Source organism: Cyclospora cayetanensis, unplaced genomic scaffold (genome assembly GCF_002999335.1).
Source record: "Cyclospora cayetanensis isolate NF1_C8 unplaced genomic scaffold, CcayRef3 CcayRef3_contig_154, whole genome shotgun sequence".
In the NCBI taxonomy this organism is placed as follows: domain Eukaryota; phylum Apicomplexa; class Conoidasida; order Eucoccidiorida; family Eimeriidae; genus Cyclospora; species Cyclospora cayetanensis.
The window spans coordinates 37955-58048 of NW_020312097.1; the positions used below are offsets into that span (position 1 = coordinate 37955).

At 52.4% G+C, this 20094-nt stretch overlaps 1 protein-coding gene across 1 annotated transcript; it reads left to right on the plus strand.

Moving 5' to 3' along the window:
* The first annotated feature begins 532 nt into the window (after positions 1-532).
* LOC34618163 lies at positions 533-18649 on the plus strand. Its single transcript, XM_026336922.1, has 18 exons — positions 533-864; positions 1078-1181; positions 1924-2011; positions 2190-2476; positions 4290-4590; positions 5339-5499; positions 6651-7315; positions 7442-7693; positions 7778-8326; positions 13355-13614; positions 13672-14015; positions 14288-14577; positions 15028-15300; positions 15527-15723; positions 16569-16806; positions 17025-17109; positions 17792-18012; positions 18584-18649. The coding sequence occupies exons 1-18, from the start codon at positions 533-535 to the stop codon at positions 18647-18649; spliced, it is 4713 nt and encodes a 1570-aa protein (XP_026192707.1).
* The last annotated feature ends 1445 nt before the right edge of the window (positions 18650-20094 follow it).

Sequence of the window (20094 nt, forward strand, 5' to 3'; positions counted from 1 at the left end):
TACGAAAATAGGGAACAAAGGCTCTCAGCGACGCGCAGTGCCAGTTTTTTAGAAAGTTTTCTACAACTCGTCGCGCCGCAAGCGCTGCAATCGGGAGCCTTATAGGGGGCCTCCTTGTGGACTAGCTATCGCCTCGAGCTGCAATACTGCAACGCTTGTCATCGCCGGAAGGCATGCGGTCTAGGGTTCACGCATGGACTCATGTATATACACACATGCACACCTATGCATACACCTGCGCCTACGCATACACCTACGCCTACGCGTGCGCCTACACCGACAGGCCGCACTCCACGCAAACAGCGGTAGCAGCTGAAACGGCGTGCTCTCCTCGCCTGGCATCTGAACTCAATACTGCTCATGAGCTGCACTAGCATAGGCCTGCAGCGCCCGCTGCAGGAGCAGCAGCAGCCGCAGCCGCACCAGCAGCAGCAGCAGCTGCTGCAACAGCTGCAAGAAGGTCAGCAGCAGCAGCAGCAGTAGCTCGCTCAGCTCCGTCCGCAGAGGAAGCCTCCTAGGGCTCTCCGCGAACATGAAGCAGTCACCCAGTTGCGCATGTGGCGGCAACTGCCACGAGGGAGACATTTTCTCCGCAGCTGCAGCCGCAGCAAGCGTACTGTGCAACAGTGCATGCGAGGACGAGCTGCTGCTGCTACCCCACGGCCAGCTGCAGCGTCTCCGCAGCAACAACGCGTATTGCTGCCTGGAGGCAGCAGCAACTGCTGCAGAGCTGCTTCAGCAGCAGCTGCAGCACCAGCTGCTCCCACCAGGACCGGCAGCAGCGGCTTTGCTGCTGGAGGTGTGTGAAGCAGCGGCAGAAATCCTTCTCCGTGCTCATCGGCTGCGACGTTCGTTCGCTATCAAGTATGCAGTGGAGCCCGCATTCGTTGTTAGACTTCAGAGTTTAGCCAGCCCGCGTTCAAGATTTTTTTTGACTCAGGAAAAGGAGGGAGAGGAGAAGGGGGAGAGGGCAGTAGTCAGGGGAATTTATGAATTGGTTTATTTTTTCGCGATTTTCTGACAGACATCATATGCCACACTTCTGCGATGTTGCTGCTGCTGCTTCGGATGTTGCAGGCAGGCCGCCATCCAGCTCCTCGTTTCTGCTGCTGCTGCGGCTGTACAGACAGCAGGATCGACAGTGGTTCTGCCGCTTTTGCAGCTATTGCCATCGTGCATCAGTAGTTGCTGCTGGAATAACTGCGCAGCGAAGTCGAAGCCGCTGCAGCAACGGCGGAGCGCTCTTGATTTGCATGCTGGAGGGGTCGTCTCACCACAGCGCAGCAGCAGCAGCAGCTGCTGCTGCGGTGCAGATCTGAGCAGCAGCAGCAGCCGCCGCAGCGCACTCTCCATCACGAGGGGGCTTGCTGGACTGCCTGAGGAAAGCAGGAAGCACGGCATTGACTGCTGCAGGAGATTTCTGCCACAAGCCTGTGGCGATATACTCATTCGCGAGCAAATCGCCGATGTGCTTATCGCAGCCGTTCAGAGTAGGCTCCTCCAGCTCCCACGCCTCTTGTCTGTTCTGCCGCCTTTCTTCAGAGTCTGCAGGAGCTATTTGCGCCTTTGGCACCCGCTAGATGGGTGTGGGAGGTTGGAGCACTCCCTGCGAGATGCTCTTCTCCACAGGAAGCTCTGTCTCGCAGGACGTGTCATGGCACTCCTTGCCGTCGCTGCTTTTGCTGTCGTTTGCCGTCCTTTGGTGTAGGTGTGGAGGCAGACGGCAGCAGCAGCAGCCTCAGCACCAACTGCAGAAGCAACAGCGGAAGCAGAAGCAGGAGCAACAGCAGAAGCAGCAGCAGCAGCAACACTAGTAGAACGACGACCAGCAGCCATGCAAGCATTCTCGCTGCTGCTGCGGAGGCGCTAGACAGCCCCCTTCGCCTCTGGATTTTACAGCGCATGCCTCCCGCGAAGCTTCAGGAGATACAGCAGCTTCGACGGCCTCATCACACGCAGCAGAAGTACTCCGCTTTTCTGGTGAGTGGCAGGCAGCCAGCAGCAAGCCAAAGTCTGCTCTGCAGCCTTTCTGGAAAAAGCGGGGAAAACAGTCTTCTCTCTCGCGCTGAACGACACAAGGCCGTTTGCGAGGCGAGGAGGGCTGCTGCAGCGGCGGAAGCTTCTTGGCTCTCTCTGCTCGATTTGTTTTTTTGACAAACGGAGTTTTCTCGAAGAGGCTTTTCTCGCAGTGTCTTTTCTTGCTGCTGCCTCGCAGGCAAAGATCCTTTCGACTCACGTGTCGTTCCTCTCCAAGGAGGCAGCGGCAGCGGCAGCAGTTTGCTGCTGGCATCCGCAGACGTCTCCAGAGCAAGAGCAACACGAGAATCTATGGTCTGCACTCTCAGCACTTGTCTTGCTGAGGCATCCGCCTCCTCGAGGCGATGGAGAAGCAAGAACGCAGTGGCAGCTGCTGCAGCAAGAAGGGTCCCTTCTTCTAGCGGCAGCAGCACTGCAACTGGGCTGTGTGAAACTTCGCGTAAGAGTTTAGAGAGCTGGGGAAGACGGTGTGTCTGTATGTGTCTGTGTCTGTGTGTGGGTGTGTCAGTATGTGTATGTCTGTGTCTGTATGTATATGTCTGTATGTCTGTGTCTGTATGTATGTGTCTGTGTCTGTATGTATATGTCTGTGTGTGTGTGTGTGTATATGTCTGTATGTATGTGTCTGTATGTCTGTGTCTGTATGTGTATGTCTGTGTCTGTATGTATATGGCTGTGTCTGTATGTATGTGTCTGTATGTATATGTCTATGTGCTCGTGGTGTGGGGGGTGTTTCTTTGGCAACGCGTTGTACGTGGAAAAGCTGCCCACGTTCTCTATGCTGCCTTATTTATTACTCAGCTTTTATTCGGTGTATCGCTTAGTGTTAAAAGCCTTCGACACGTCGAACTTCCTCTTTTTGCCCTGGCTATTGCGCTGGTGTCTGCAGAAACAAGTGATGGCATTGAACAGCTTGCTTAGCGAGGCGCTGCATGCAGCAACCCTGTGCCTGAATGAGACGCAGCAGGAGAGAGAAGAGCAGCAGCATCAGGAGGGAGATCAGCTGCGGCATCAGGAGAGAGAAGAGCAGCAGCATCAGGAGGAGGAGAGAGCGCAGCAGCAGAAGAAGCGGGAGAGAGAGCAGCAACAGACGGAGCGAAAAGGGCATGCCTGCAGCCTGCCGTTTCGCATCTTGCTGGCAGCAATGCGGCTGCTTGCAGCAGCAGCAGCAGCAGCAGAAGCTCACGACAAGGCCCTTGAAGGGAGTGGCTGGGTGTCTGAGGGGGTGAAACTGCTGCTGCTGCTGCTGTCAGCGGAGACGCAGCAGCCAGAAAGACAGGCAGATCATGAGCAGCAGCAACTGCCGCTGAGCGCGAGGCAGCAAGAGCTGCGGCAGGATGAAGGGGGGTTGCCAGTTTTTTCTCCGCATGCGCGGGAGGGGCCTCTTTCCAAGCTGCAGAGGCAGCAGCAGCAGCAGCAGCAGCTGTCTGTACACCACGAGGAGTCTCCGACGACTCGCGATCAAGAGCTGCTAGCTGCTAAAGATGCTGCGCTGCTTGCGGGGTGCCGACTCGTGGCTGCTGCTAAGCTGCCGAGGTTGCTGCATGATGACGTCAAGCGTGTCGTACTGCAGGAGTTGCAGCACAGAATTCAGCAGCACAAGCAGCAGAGGCGGCGCAGTGGACTGGAGACAACGTTCCTTTGCAGTCACTGTGCATGCAAAAGCAGCGGGGGCAAAGCAACTCCGTGTCTCGCCCCTTCGGCTGTCGCGTTGCAGTGTGTGTTGTTGCTGCTGCAACACGAACTGCACCACCAACAACACCAACCAGACCAAGAGCAACAGCACCAACAGCAAGAGCAGCAACAGTTGGAGAGCCTCTTGGCGGAGTCTCTGGAATACGTATTCGAGCAGCATCCCCTGCTGCTGCTGCACGGGCAGCCTTTGCTTGAGGCGCTGCTGCAGGCAGCAGCAGCTCAGCGACGCGTTCAAGAGTTGCTGCTTCAGCAGCTGCTGCAGTGTCTCTTTCTCTTGGGGGAAAGATCGGTGGCTGCGCTAGTCATTGTACATACACTGGGTGCTGTGGGACGTCTGTGGCTGGGCGGGCAAGGAGAGCAGCAGCATTTGCAGCAGCATTTGCAGCAGCAGCAGCAGCATTTGCAGCAGCATTTGCAGCAGCAGCAGCAGCATTTGCAGCAGCAGCAGCATTTGCAGCAGCAGCAAGGCAGCAAAGCTGGCAGAGAGCTTCTTGCTGTTTTTCTTGATGTTCTACAGAGGCTTTTGCAGCTTGGCAATTTGCCGATGCGGCGAGCAGCTTATCATGCTGCTGCTGCATTGTTGCAGGGATGCTCCATGCCTTCGTCTTCCAATGATGCACTGTATCCGGAGCTGCTGCAGTGGAGTGCTGCTGCTGCTGCTGCTGCTGCTGCAGACGAATGCGGATATATGCGCCTTACAGCAGCAGAAACGGTTTTTGTCGCCTCAGCAGCCGTTGCCACGCGCATGCATACACCAGCAGCTGTTGCTGCTGCTGACAGCATTTGTAATGCTGCTGTAAATCTTCTTGCTGGTGGAGAGCCACTTCTGCAGCGCCTCGCTGTTGCAGCGCTCTCAAGGTAAGGCGTACTACGCTGTCTCCTGGAGTGTATGTATTGTATATCTATTTATGTATATTGATTGTATATTCATCTATATTCTATATGTATCGATATTTATGCGCATATTGTATGTATATGAATCTATATTTATATGTATCTATATGTACATGTACATGTGTACGTGTATTGTATCTGTATCTACATGTATATGTATGTTGTATGTATATGTATGCTGTATGTATCTATATGTATGTCTATATGTAGATGTACATGTGTAGTGTATGTACATGTATGCAGATATATGTATATTGTATGTATCTATCTGTATATGTGTATTGTATCTATGTGTGCATTGTATGTATATGTATATTGTATGTATCTATCTGTATATGTGTATATGTAGTGTATGTACATGTATGTATGTGCACATGCATGTGTACATGTGTAGTGTATGTACATGCATGCAAATACATGTATATGTATATTGGATTTATCTGTGTACGCGAATACTATATACATGTACATATCTATAAATCTATATATATATATATACACCTATATATTCATATGTATGTATATCTATCTATCTATCTGTGCATGAAGGCGCACACAAGCGGTTCCATGGGACCGCATGTAGACGTCTGCTGCAGCTTCCCCATCTGCGGTGGAAGACGTGTATTAGCGTCTGCATGCTGGCAGAACGTGTGTTGCGCTGCGATGTGTGTTGCAGATTGCCGGGGTGCTTTGGTTTGTCTCGAGCTCCGAGGTGTCTGTACAGCAGCATGGAAGCCTCTGTTGCGTTGCTGCAGACAGCTGCGTGCTCAGGAGCAGCAGCGCAGCAGCTGTTGCTGCTGCGGCTGCTGCTCCCGTCGAATGATAGAGCGCCTCGAGGAGAGGTGGCAGCAGCAGCGGCAGCTGAATTTGTCTGCAGCAAAGTTGCAACTTTGCTGCGCGCTGCAGCGGAGGGCACTGCTGAAGCGCCTGCTGCTGCAGCAGCCACAGCTGAGTACAGCATGCGGGAGGCTCCTGCAGCTGCAGCAGCAGCAGCGGAGTTAGCCCTTGATGATCGCGTGGCTGCTGTAGAAATGATCACGGGAGTTGCGCTTAGCGGCAGGAAGTGTGCATGCAGCAGCAAAGAGAGAGGCACTCATCGCCAGCGCCTCAAAGCTGTCGCGTCGACGGCTGTTGTGTGGTCGGTGCTCTCTGAAGTGCTTTCATTCATGCAGCAAAAACAGCAGTCCGACGCGTCGTTTTTCGTGATGCTGCTGCTCAGTCTGCTCAAACCTGCTGCCTTCGCTGTGGGGAGCCTTCATCATGCATGTCTCAAAGGGGCAGCTGCGTCGACAGCTTTGACACTTCTGCGTTGCTGCTGGGCAGCAGACGCTATACCAGCTGCAGCTGCTGCTGCTGAAGCTGCTCTGAGACGTTCGCACCAAACTCCTGCTGCAATCCAGCAGCAGCAGCTGCTGCTGCTGCATCAGTTCCTCGCCACTGCTGCTCCTCCCCCCTACACCTCCTCCTGTACAGGTGAGAGCGCGGCAAGGCTGCCTGGAACGACACACGTAACAGCTGCATGCAGCACGCGCAACGACCGCTGCAGTAGCACATTCTTGGGGCTTGCTTGTGAGCGTCTGCATGCGGCCTTTGCGAATCAGAGGGAAGACAACAGGAAGAGCTTGCGGCACTTGCAGGCTTCGTCATTCAACTTCGAGAAGCGGCTGCAAGTAGGGATCTCTTCCAGTTATCCTTCTTACTGTGTGTGCTCGTGCTTTTATCGCCTCTCTGTGTATGTGTGTGTGTGCGTTTCTGTGTGTTTGTGTGTGTGTGTCAGTGTGTCAGTGTGTCTGTCTGTGTGTGTGTGTTTATACCTGTCTGGGTGTCAGTGTTTCTGTCAGTGTGTGTGTTTCTGTCTGTGTGTATGTTTCTGTGTGTGCATGTGTGTGTTTCTGTCCGTGTGTATGCTTCTGTATGTGTGTGTTTCTGTGTGTTTCTTTCACCTGTCTGTGTGTCAGTGTTTCTGTTAGTGTCTGTCTGTCTGTCTGTCTTTGTTTGTGTCTGTGTCTGGCATGCGCATCTAGCGGGTGTTTTGTGTGAACTCGGAGCAGTTGTTGATCACCCTGCCTGCGTGTCGCGTGTTTTTGGTGCTGCAGTTGAGTGGCTACCAGCTAGCTGCGCTGCAATCGCTACGCAGAGTTGGGTAAACACAAGTGTCAGCAGCAGCAGCAGCAGCAGCAGCAGCAATGATTTAGGAAGCGTCTCGGCTGCTGCTGCGGCATGGCTAAAAAGCCTCTGTTTCGTATACAGCCCCCGCTGTTGTCTGCTTCTGCTGTCAGCCTCGTTTGTCAGCCTCGGTGATATTTTGAAGGATCTTTTGCTGCAGGAGCAGCAGCAGTTGCAGCAGCACTGCATGCAGGAAGCACGCGATTTGCAGGCGCAGCGGCTGCAGCTTTTGCAGCTGCTTGACATGCTTCTGTGGGAGCTCCAGTCTGAGCAGCAGCAGCAGCAGCAGCACGAGGGGGTCAAGCGACTGTACGATGTGCTGCTGCTGCTGCTCGATGCTGCAACAGCCAGCATTTGCCACAGCGTGCAGAAGCAACAGCAGCACCGGCAAATCCTACCCCACAAAGATCTGCAACAGCAGCAGCACAAGCACCACAAGCAACAGCAACAGCAGCACCACAAGCAACAGCAACAGCAGCACCACAAGCAACAGCAACAGCAGCACCACAAGCAACAGCAACAGCAGCACCACAAGCAACAGCAACTGCACCACAAGCAACTGCAACAGCAACCAACTGCCGCTGCAGGATCGCAGCTGTCTCCTCAGAAAATGAGTCTGGCACTACCGATGCTGCATGTGCCCTTCCAGACGGTGACAGTGTCTGCGCGTGTCAAGCAGTGCAGCAAGAGCAGCGTCTCGACGCAACCCGCCTTTGGGCATGCGTGTCAGGAGGTTCGCACGGCTGCGAGCGAGGGAGCTGCAGTCAGAAAAGCAACGACTTTGGCTGGAGAAAGCTCCGTTCGCGCACCAGTAGCTCGTCCCCCTTCAGCTGCTGCTGCAGGAGCAGCAGCAGCGGCTGCAGTGCTCGCTTCTTACAGCTGCTCCACGGAGCTTGGAGGCATGAGCAGCAGCAGCAGCAGCTCGAGCAGCAGCAGCAGCAGCAGCGGCATGCAGCACTTCTCCTCCTCCTCTTACTACTCCTACTACGACGACCATCACCGCTGCCAGCTCGTGCATCTGCCCATTGCCGCGCAGCAAGAGGCTTTCATCCTGCTCGACATGCTGCAGCAGCTGCTTCCACAGAGAGCTCCCTGCAGCGCACTGCTGCCGCGGCTGGCGCGGCTGTTTCTGCTCCACAAAATCGCCCACGATATGCTTGAAAAAAGGCCTCCTTGCAGCAACAAAGATAGCAGCAACAAAGATAGCGGCAACAAAGAGAGCAGCGAGGAGGGCAGCAGCAGCAGCATGAGCATGAGCATGAGCATGAGCATGAGCATGAGCATGAGCATGAGCATGCAGCAGCAGCTGCTTTCCGGATGCTGCACCCTCTGTGAGCATGCAGTGTCTCTGCTTCGCTGTTTCTACCGCCGCTTGCAGGGCAGTGCCTTGGTCTCCTTGCTGCTCATGCTCGTGCATTACACTCCGCTAGGCAGCCAACGCGACAGGAGCTGTCGCTGCTCTGGAGGCTTGGAAATGCTGCATCTCCTCACCCCAGTAGTTCGACAGTGCTCTGCAGGGCTAATCAAAGAGCACGTAGCGAACGCTGTGGCAGCAGCCTTAGGTGCTGCGAAGGAGGAAGAGGAACGGCAGCAGCAGCAGAAGGAAGAAGAAGAACGAGAAGAAGAGGAGAAGGAGCAGGGGAGGGGGAAGGAAAAGCAGCAGCCACGACAGCAGCAGCAGCAGGAGAAGGGGAAGGAAAAACAGCAGCCACGACAGCAGCAGCAGCCGGAGAAGGGGAAGGAAAAACAGCAGCCACGACAGCAGCAGCAGCAGGAGAGGGAACAATCAAAAGCCTCGCCAAGGCTGCAAGACGCAGCGACACTACACGCCGACATTTGCAGCGCTCTTCACGGCACACTAGAAGCCCTTAAACAGCAAACGGATTCTGGAGATCAGCATCAGCAGCAACAGCAGCAGAGTCAGCGACAGCAGCAGCAGAGTCAGCGACAGCAGCAGCAGAGTCAGCATCAACAACAGCAACAGAATCAGCAGCAACAACAGAATCAGCAGCAACAAGGCGATGTCTGCAGTCGCCGCAACGATGCGTGTCAGGGGCGAGGCATGCGTGTCGTGCCGCGTTCCTCTGGAGATTCGTTTCTCTCATGGGCTTCTTCCAGTGAGGGCAGATTTCTGCAGCTGGAAGTCTTGCGCACTGGTGTTTATGCCACACGCGGAAAGAGCGCCTTTCTCCACACTTGGAAAGCCATTTTATGGCAGCCTTTGATGCGTTGGATCTGCTTTCTCTGCCGCAGACAGCTTGACCACAGCCTCGTCGAGTCTTGGTTTTGCACCCTCTGGAGCAGGAGCGGTAGCTGCAGCGTGTGCAGCTGCTGCGGAATGGAGGCTTTCTCTGAAACGCCAGCTGTGCGCTGTATCACCGACCGTCTCACGAAACGCTAGACAGCTGCAGGACAGACTCTGGAGGCTTGCTCAAGAGTACGCCTTGGTCGCTATTCCTCCAAGCCATAATACTGCTCTCTATGTCTATATATATACATATATAGATATATATTATATATGTATAAATGTGTATGCATGTATGTATATATACATATATATATATATATATCCGTGCATCGTGTGGGCACATTATGGTGGGGCCCTTCTGCTTTAGACATTGCCTCCTACGGGAGCAGCTGCAGCGGCTGTTGTTTTCGCTGGGCGTCTTCTGATGCATGAGTGTGGCTCGTCTTGCCTTGTTTGTGTACGTGTGTATGCATATGTAGGTGTGCATGTGTACGTGTGTGTATATGTGTGCATACGCCTTCTTTAGGGGGCTTGTAGGATGCTGGGAAGCTTGGTGGCAGCGTCTTTACGACCTGTATCTCCACAGCAGCAGCTGCCCGTGCATTGCCTCCGTTGCTCCTCTCGCTTTGCGGTCTGTTGCTGCGGCTGAAAGTCTTCTTGCCGTTGCCTTTTGGTCGGAATGTCTTTCGCTGCAAGCTGAGCAGGATACGCGAGCGCTGGCGAGGATTCGGTGAGCTGTGAGAAAGGGAGCAGGAGCTGTCAGAGCGGCTCCTGGTGTCTGTACAGCCGGTGTGGGTGGCTGCACTCGGCAGTGCGACGGCCCTTCTCTCGCGCATACACCCCAGCGCTGCAGCAGCACACAGCCTTGAGTCTGAGATGGTTGCTTTTTTGTTATTGTTTTCGCTGTTGTTTTTTGTTGTTTTTTGCTGTTTTTTGCCCGTCGCAGCAAGGGCTTTTTACGCTGCTTGCAAGAGGCGCCGGTGGATGTCTGCGCACGCGCAGTGCAACTCGGGATGTACGTACAGCAGAGGCAGCTGCTGGTGCATCAAACGCCTCTGCAGCTGCCCTTGTGTTTCTTGGGGCTTGCTGCAGCCCGTTGCGGGAATAATGCGCTCGCGATTTGGTGTTATGAGACGTCGTGGCTGCAAGAACCGAGTATGTCTTTTTCGCAGGCTGCGCCGTCTGTCTGTCTGTCTGCAGCTGCATGCATGCGGCGTTTGGTGTGCCTGTCATCTGTCGTAAATGGGGGGAGGGAGGAAGCGGGAAAAAAGACGAGAAGGGGACTGGGAGCGCCTTGCTAGAGGCGGATGTTTTCTATCTCTCTTTTTTCCATTCTCTCTTTCTTTCTCTATCTCTTTTCTCTCTATCTCTCTTTCTATCGCTTCCTGTTTCTTTCTCTCTTTTTGTTGCTTTCTCTCTATCTCTTTCCCCATCTCTCTTTCTCTCTACCTCTTCTCTATGCGAGGATAAGGTGGATAGATTTGCGCAGCGAGCACAGAGACACTCCCGATGACCATGCACTCGTTAAAGCGTGGTGATGTCGATATGTGGCGGTGCATGCAGCGTTTCGCGCGGCTCTGCTGCTGCTGCTCGCGTTTCTTCGCGGCGGGCAGCATGCCTCTGCCACTGGCCTTATTCAGCAGGCATGCAGACTGCTGCCTCCCCAGCACGCAAACAAGCTGCTTCGCGCAGTGGCAGCTGTCACTCTAGGCGCTGCGGTAGATGCTGGGCAGTCAGCCGCAAGTCTCCGCAGTCTGGCAGCGCAAGCTGCCGCTGCAGCGGCTGCCGATGCCGTTGCAGAGGCTGTCGCAGCAGAAAAAGATCGGATGGGAGCGGTGTCTGTGAGTGCACAGCCTGTTGCAGACAGCTTCGAAAGTTTAGGTGAATTCTGGGGATGTGCTGCTCCCTACGATCGGCATCATCCTGAACGACACATGGCATGCGGAGCTCTTGCTGCGCATGCTGCGCCTTGGCTGCGGAAGGCTTTGCAGCGCATGCAGCTTCTCGAGTTGATGCCTAACGCAGCTAACGCAGAGGAGGACGGGGAGGTTCCTCGGAAGCTCGCTGCGTCTGCAACAGAAAAGGGGGGGGGAATTTCTCCAGCGGAGGAAGAAGAACGAGATCCTGCGCTTGCTACTATCCGACGTGGCGTGTGGACTGCTTCGCGTCTGCAGTGAGGCAGCAGCAGCATACTGGGAAGGGTACTTTGAGAGAAGGGGGAATACTTTGAGAGAAGGGGGAATACTTTGAGAGAAGGGGGAATACTTTGAGAGAAGGGGGGAATACTTTGAGGGAAGGGGGAATACTTTGAGAGAAGGGGGGAATACTTTGAGAGAAGGGGGAATACTTTGAGAGAAGGGGGGAATACTTTGAGAGAAGGGGGGAATACTTTGAGAGAAGGGGGGAATACTTTGAGAGAAGGGGGAATACTTTGAGAGAAGGGGGGAATACTTTGAGGGAAAGGGGGAATAGGTGACATGATGTCACTGCTTTAGCGATCTGCGGCGCAGCTTAAGGGGAAGTGGAATGGGAAACAGTGCTGCTGCTTCTCGTGCAATTTTCTCCTTCTCTGCTGCTGCTGCTGCTGCTGCTGCTGCTGCTGCTGCTGCAGGAGCTTATTCTGGCTCGGCCTTTGGAAAGACGCTCTTGGGGCGGCTGAGGAGGAGGCACAGCAGCAGCAGCAGCAGCAGGAAGCGCAAAACGCTGAAGGAACGGCAGTGATCGCAGCCGCAGCAAGTGCTGCTGCTGCATTCGCATGCAGAGACTATGGGGCCCTATTGCAGCAGGCTAACCGCTTGGAGGAGGTAGCGCATCTCTCCTGTCTCTTTCTCGCGTCTCTCATTTTTTGAGTGCATGTGTATATATATATATATAGATGTATGCGCGTGTCTATATGTGTATGTATGTTGTCTCTCTCTCTCTCTCTATATATATATATATGTATGTGTGTGTGTATGCCTATATATTTCTATGTGTGTGTATGTCTATATATATATGTATGTGTGTGTATGCCTACATGCATACGTATATATGTGGATGTGTATGAATCTTATGTGTATATGTATGTCTATTTGTATATATATGTGTGTGTATGTATGTGTGTATGTCTATATATATATATATATTTGGATGCCTATATATTTCTGTGTGTGCATGTAGGTATATCACTTCACGGGGTGTATCACGTGCATGGACAGCTGCAGCGGTGGCTCCAGCAAAGGCGAGGGTGCATGCGTTTTTTGTGTGTTTGTTTACCGTGTGTTTTGCAGTCCTCGTATGAAAGGCACTTTTATACAGCCGCCGTGGAATGCATGCATCGGCTAGACTCTGCTGCAGCTTCTGCTGCAATATCTGCTGCAGCGTCCTGCTGCAAAAACAGCAGCAGCACACCTCCGCTGCTGCAGACACTGCAACGCTTGCAAATCTCGGCACTGCACGATGCAGCTGCAGCTGCGCAGACGCCAGCTCGAAGGACTGCCTTTGCTGCCTTCCTTAAAGGCATGCCTGATGCAGCGCTTCTTCTTCCAGGAGGTCTTCGCAAAATCACAGCTGTGCGTCTTTTGCACAGACACACTTAAGCTAGAGGAGTGGCAGCATTTAGGGGGAGACTTGTGAGCTTTTTCGTGGAAAAAAGCTCTTCAGAGACAGGCGTGTAGGTTTGTGTGTATGTGTATGCGTGAGTGGGTATGTATGTATGCGTGGATGTGTATGTATGTATGTGTGCGCGTCTACTTGTATCTATGTATGTGTCTATTTATTCATGTGTCTAGCTATGTATGTGTCTATTTATTCATGTGTCTAGCTATGTGTGTGTGTGTATTTATGTGTCTAGCTATGTATGCCTGTATTTATTCATGTGTTTAGCTATGTATGTCTTTATTTATTTATGCGTTTAGCGATGTATGCCTGTATTTATTCATGTGTTTAGCTATGTATGTCTTTATTTATTTATGCGTTTAGCTATGTATGTGTCTATTTATTCATGTGTTTAGCTATGTATGTCTTTATTTATTTATGCGTTTAGCTATGTATGTGTCTATTTATTCATGTGTTCAGCTATGTATGCCTGTATTTATTCATGTGTTTAGCTATGTATGTCTTTATTTATTTATGCGTTTAGCTATGTATGCCTGTATTTATTCATGTGTTTAGCTATGTATGTCTTTATTTATTCATGTGTTCAGCTATGTATGCCTGTATTTATTCATGTGTTCAGCTATGTATGTCTTTATTTATTTATGCGTTTAGCTATGATGCCTGTATTTATTCATGTGTTTAGCTATGTGTGTGTTTTTGTGTATGTGGGCTTTTTAGGCTGCAAGTTTTTTGCTGCCCGCGATGTCTCCTTCCGAGGTGTCTGCGTGGATGCGGTGTGCTGCGGCAGCAGACAGCTGCAACAGATTGCTGAGTCATTCAGGCTCGACGCTGCAGTTGTTGCTGCCCTTGCTGCAGCAGCAGCACGAGCAGCAGCAGCTGCAGCAGCAACAGCAGCAGCAGCAATTCGACCCGTGGAGTTTGCTGCTGACAGCGCGGGAGCTGCGGAGGCTTGGCTTCCATCAGGAGGCTTTGCATGTGTTAACCACCGCAGAAGCCTCCGTTGAGAGCACATTTTTTGGCAGCAGCAGCAGCAGCACGAGCAGCAGCAGCAGCAGCAGCACGAGCAGCAGCAGCACGAGCAGCAGCAGCAGCAGCAGCAGCAGTAGAAGGCTGCTCTGGCTGTCAAGCCTTCCCCGATTGCTGCAAGGCTTGGTGGGGGGAACGCAGACACCTGCGCAGCAGCACGAGCTGCTGCTGCTTTTGCGCGCGTGCATCCCCACGCATTGCTTGGAGTTTCTTCCAGTTTTTTCACCGCCGCAGACAGCCGGAGAGGCAGACATTGAACTTCGCGTTACAGCGATGCGTCAAGGTGTGGCTTGCGACGTGCTGGAGGCTGCAAGCGCTGCGGTTCTGCGCTGCTGCTGCCGAATGACTTTGGGTAAGCTCGTTGTGTGAGCCCTTTCTTTCTACTTTTCTTCTTTTACAGCTTGTTGCAGTCTGGCTAACACGAGTAGCACCTCAGTTGCAAGGCACAGAAAGCGCGAAGCCACTGTACTCTCTGGTCGGTGTGTGTGGTGATAGTGGTAGTGCTGATATAGAGGTAGTACTGATATAGGGGTAGTACTGATATTGCGGTAGTAGGGGTGTTGTTGCTCTTGTTGCTGCTGCTGAGTGTGTAGTGCTCCTGCGCTTCCTCTTGTGCTGCTGCAGCCAAGTGGACAGACACCTTGAGAGGCCTCCCAATCGGCAGCAGCTGCGCGGATGCAGACTCCCTCTCCCCAACTCTCGATGCTTCCGCTGCAACATCTCTCCTGCGTTACGCTGCAGCAGCAGCTGCCGCACCTGCTGCTGCTGCTGCTGCTGCTGCGGACTGTCCGGCTGTCTCGACAGTTGCTGCAGCTTGCTGGCGATCCTGGGGGCTTGCGATTTTGCGCGCTGTAGTTCCCCTACGAGAGTTAAGCAAGCAAAACGACGAGCAGCAACAGCAACAGAAGAAGCAGCAGAACGACGAGCAACAGCAACAGAAGAAGCAGCAGCAAAATGACGAGCAACAGCAGCAGAAGAAGCAGCAAAACGACGAGCAACAGCAACAGAAGAAGCAGCAAAACGACGAGCAACAGCAACAGAAGAAGCAGCAGAACGACGAGCAACAGCAGCAGAAGAAGCAGCAGAACGACGAGCAACAGCAACAGAAGAAGCAGCAAAACGACGAGCAGCAACAGCAACAGAAGAAGCAGCAGAACGACGAGCAACAGCAACAGAAGAAGCAGCAGAACGACGAGCAACAGCAGCAGAAGAAGCAGCAGAACGACGAGCAACAGCAACAGAAGAAGCAGCAGAACGACGAGCAACAGCAACAGAAGAAGCAGCAGAACGACGAGCAACAGCAACAGAAGAAGCAGCAACACGGCGAGCAACAAGATGAGCATACACCCCATGAGGGAAGCCAGGAGGCTGGATGTGCAGTGCAGCTGCAAGCGGTGGAAGGGCCTCTTCTTCCAGAGGCTTTGCTTTGCTGGCAGAAGCAGCAAGAATCAGATGACAGGAGGAAAAACATTTCTACCAGTTGTGGAATCCATTTATCGCCTTGTGCTCAACACATGTTGCTGCTGGAAGCCTTGCGGGCATTACTTCGAGCTGCAAGTCTCACAGCAACAGCTGCAGCTACACAATCAGCAGAATGCATGGAATTAGGGATGGCTGTCGTTCTAGCCGCAGGATTGGTGCGCTATCTCCCTGCTGCTGCTCCTGCTGCTTCTGCTTCTGTCGCTGCTGCTTCTACTGCTGCCTCTGTCGCTGCTGCTGCTGCTGCTCCCTACTCCTGCTGCTTCCTACTCCTGCTGCTCCCTACTCCTGCTGCTTCTGCTTCTGCCTCTGTCCGCTGCTTTGCTAGGGGGGTTCGCTGAGTGGTGCATGCGTTTTCTTGTGAGGCATATCTTTCTTCTGCAGGCCGCTTCAGTCGATTCTGCAGCAGTTGATTCTGCAGCAGTCGATTCAGCAGCGGAGCACTTGATCGCCAGCGAGATGTCAGGATTGCTACAGTTGCAACAGCCCGCGCTGCTGCAGCAATTACTCTCCAGAGTAGCGGCTTCATGTGACTCCCGCGAGGAACGGATCTACACGCGGATACTTGTTGAGCAAGGTTTGTTCCTCGCCTCACTTTGAGGCCTTTTTCTTTCGGCTATCCAGCCGTTTGGGGGCTTAAAAGGCTGATTTTATGTGTATGTATGTATATATATATGTGTATGTATATGTATATATATATATGTGTACTGGTTTTATGTGTAGATATGTGGATGTATATATATATATATATGTATGCATATATATGTGTATGTATATGTATACATATGTGTATGTATATGTATATATACGTGTATGTATATGTATATATGAACGTATGCGTGCATGTGCATGTGTATAAGTGTGTAGTGCTGTTGCACATACATACCCACACATATGTACACCCATATATATATACCCACATATATACACACATGTATACATACCCACATATATATATATACCCACATATATATACCCACATATATATATACCCACATACATATACACACATATATATATATACCCACATATATGTACCCACATATGTATACCCACATATATATACCCGCATATATATACACATATATATACATATATATATATATATACACATATATATACACACATACATATACACACATACATATACATATATATATACACCCACATATGTATATACACACACATATACATACCCACATATATATATACCCACAGATATACATACCCACATACGCATATCTATACCCACATATATATATGTGCAAATCGATACTGCACGCCCTTGCTTGGGCCTGGTGTTTGTGAGCTGCACCTGCGACATTGCTGCATGCGTATGCTATGCATGCATGCATGCGTCTGCAGCGCTCACGTTTCCGCAAGCCTCAGTGTTGCCTCTCATAACCAGCGCGCAGTGTAGTGACAGCCCAGTGTTGGTGCGCGCGGCTACAGCGGCTTCGACAGCTGCAGCAATCACGAGGCCTATGTTGCTGCAGGAGGCAACCTGGCTGCAGCAGCAGCTCCTGCAGGTGTCTGTACACCTCGGAGAAAGATGGATCTCTGCTCTCGACGCAGCTAGCCATGTAGCCTTCGATCAAAAGCAGCCCGCGGAAGCCGTGCGCATGCTCCTGCCTCTGCATCGAGCGACGCTGGAAGGACCAAAGGTGAGAGAGAGAGAAAGAGAGAGATTCCTCCTTTTTGGCGTTCTGATTTTTCTGTTGCTGCTACTGCAGCTAGTGCTACTGCTGCAACTACTGCTACTGCTGCAGCTACTGCTACTGCTGCTCGCAGTAGCACCGTTGTGTCACCAGTTTTCCGTGCTTCCTTGCGAGGCTTTAATCTGCTCTGCGGAAGAAGGCGCTGCGTGTGTCTGCGTCTCTAGTGCCTTGGCGACGCCTTATTTCTTCAGCAGCATGGAGCTGATCTGCAGCGGGCTTACCTTGGCGTGCAGGCTTTTCTTGCTCTTGGTAAAACTCCGAGATGCTGTTACGCTTGACACTGGCTCACATCCCTCTTGTCTCCCCTCCCCCCGCTACTACACACATTGCTGTCCGTTGATTGAGCAGCAGAAGCAGCAGCAGCAGCAGCAGCAGCTCTTTGGCTGTTTGGCGTGCGTGTGGCTTCCTCAGGCGGCACGGTGGAAGCAGCGCATGCACTGCAAGGGAGTTGGGGTTGTTATTTTCGTGTGTTTTCTTCGTTGTTGATGCAAAGGCGTTCAGAAAGTCGCACGCATCGACTTTGCGACAGCGCACCGCAGCTTGTAGCACACAGAAGCTGGCAGTTGGAGGTGCCTGGTAGGGAGCCTTTTTTTCCTCGAGTTTTGCATGCGTGGAGGGGGAATGCAGCAGCAAGAGGCAGTGTGTGTCTGCGTGTGTATTTGTCCCTTCGTCTTCTTCTATCGATTCTGTTTGTGTCGGAAAAGAATAGCCTGAGGAGGAGGGTTGTGAGGTTCTGCGCTTTTTCGCCTCGCATGTGCATGCGGCGGAAGCAAGGCGCTTTGAGAGAGTGCTGCTTTTCTTGCCGAACTTGCTCCTTCTTGCGACTTTTTCCGTAGGCTGCGTTTTTTGACACGGAGGCCAAAGCTGCCTCGCTGCGGTGCATGCATGCATGCTGTGTGGGGTGGCTGCTGCTGCCGTTGTTGTTCTACAGGCAAGCTTGGCATACGCATTCACCGCGTGTTACCACTAGCTGTAGTGCTCCCCACAAAGGAACGACCACGGCTGCTGGCGATGGAGGGAGAAGACGGTATTTGCTACAGATTCATTCTGAAGGCGCATGAAGATCTTCGACAGCAACAACGCATCATGCTCGTATGCCTTTCTACGTGTGCTGCTGCTGCTGTGTCTGCGACTACTGCTGCGGCGAGTTTCGTTTCTCGCAAGATGCCAAACCTTCTGCTCTGATGATGCGAAGAGTGCGGCTAGCTGTCTGATAAGGACTCATCTCCCCTGTTTATGTGTGAAATGGAATTCTTTTTCCTCACGCATTGAAGTTGCATGCCTTCAAGTCTGTTTTTCTTCTTTCACATTTTCGCTTGCCTCTAGTTTCCGCACGCGAAAGCTAAAGGCAAGCGAAAAACTCCTGTTGCCGCGGTTCGCCTGCTCCGGCCTGCTGTCTCCGTATGTCTCTTTCTCTGTATTGGTGGGGTTGCACTGCTGCTTGCTGCGCTCAGCTTATGCAGTACCTCTCCTTGCTTCTGCAGCGGCGAGAGCTGCACAGGAGCACCTTTGGTCTGGAAGCAACAGACGCTGCAACGCGAAAAAATGCCTCGGAAAAGGAGCAGTCCTCTTCGCAGCCTCCCGAGCAGTCCAGCCTCCCAAGGCGCAGCAGCAATAGAGGCAGCAGTAGCCATGCATGCAAGTGCTGCACGAATATTCCATGCGCTCTGTACGAAGTTATTCCGCTGTCTCCTTCTCTTGGCCTTATTCAGTGGATTCCAAGCGCTCCTACGCTCAAGGATCTCATGACGCAGCACCGGAGAATGCAGCGGCTGCCGCTGAACCTTGAATTGACTCTTTTTACTGCAGCGAAGCAACAACAGCAACAGCAACAGCAACAGCAACAACAGCAACAGCAGCAGCAACAGCAGCAGCAACAACAGCAACAGCAACAGCAACAGCGGAGTGCTCAACTTGACGGCAAAGAATCTCCCGCCGTGGTACACGTTGTCTTCTTGTTGCTATTCTGAGCGGCAGCTGTTTGTTTGCTGTTTTCTGTTTGCTGCTTTTACGCATGCCTGCCGACCCCTCCTCGTGTTTACTGCCATCCTGCGACTGTGTAGGCTGTCGCATTTTTGTAGATCTGAGGCTGTGGGATGTGCGCAACTCTTGCACTTGCTCCAAGAACGCATGCAGCCACCCTGCATAGTGAAGGGGCGTTTGCCTGCGTGCGTCGTTCATGGTGTCTGCGCAGCTAGAATCAGCCTTTCTTGCCTTCCTAGAGCTCACCACTGGGGATGATTTGCGACAGCTGCTGTGGGTAAGGAGCAGCAGCAGCAGCAGCTGGCTAAGGGAGCGGCGTTCTATAGCCGCTGGCCATGCAGCTATGGCTGCATGCGGCTATATTTGTGGCGTGGGAGATAGACACCCCGGAAACTTGCTGCTCTGCTGCTGCTGCAGCATGAGCAACTGCAGCGGCTGCTGCATTGCCCATGTAGACTTCAGTGACGTCTTCGAAGCGGCAGCGCGCAGACAAACTCTCCCAGAAACTGTCCCCTTCAGGTCTGTGTCGTACTCCTTCTCGTCTACACAGCCGCTGCAATTCGCTCTGCTTTCTACTCCGCATGGCGTGTGTTTCGAATGTCTCGAAAGGCCTCCTACAGCATGCGTCTCGGAAGACAATCGATCTGCACGGCTGCCAGACAGCCTCTGTTTAGATCTCATTTTTTTGTCTCACACATTCTTGGTGCATGCGTGTATGTGTGTTATTTTCGTGTTCTCGTTGTGGTGTTGGCTTGTGTTTTCTTGGCCCTCTCTCTCTGTGTGTCTATCTACTTCTTCCTATAAATAAATATATATTATATGTACCACTCTATCTCACTATCTATCTCACTATCTATCTCACTCTGTCTCTTCCTATCTCACTATCTATCTCACTATCTATCTCTCTCCATCTCTAAAGCCACAGCTCGATGCGTTTCCAGGACGAGCGCGTGTGTGCATGCATGCCTCTTCTCGCATAAAGCACGTGTGCAGAAGCTGTGACGGACTGCTGCATGCGTGTTTTTCTCCTCCTTCTCCTCCACGCAGGCAGACGCGCATGTTGGTAAGAGCCTTGGACACAGGTACTTCCCAAGGCATTTTCTTGGCGTGTCTGACACTTTGTTTGAAGATCTTGAGGAAGCACAGATTCACAGTCTGCCTGCTCCTGTCTGCCTGCACGATGGATCCTTCGCTTCCCCTCAAAGTGCTCAAGGCAGCGGAGAGTGAAAGACGACACGAAGGGTCGATGAC

Excerpts from the sequence above, each read along its gene's own strand:
- LOC34618163 (XM_026336922.1), top strand. The coding sequence starts at position 533 with ATGAAGCAGTCACCCAGTTGCGCATGTGGCGGCAACTGCCACGAGGGA. Across the intron at positions 1,182-1,923 it reads GCTATTGCCATCGTGCATCA|GAGATACAGCAGCTTCGACG; the intron begins GTAGTTGCTGCT and ends GCGAAGCTTCAG. Across the intron at positions 4,591-5,338 it reads GCTGTTGCAGCGCTCTCAAG|GTGTCTGTACAGCAGCATGG; the intron begins GTAAGGCGTACT and ends TCGAGCTCCGAG.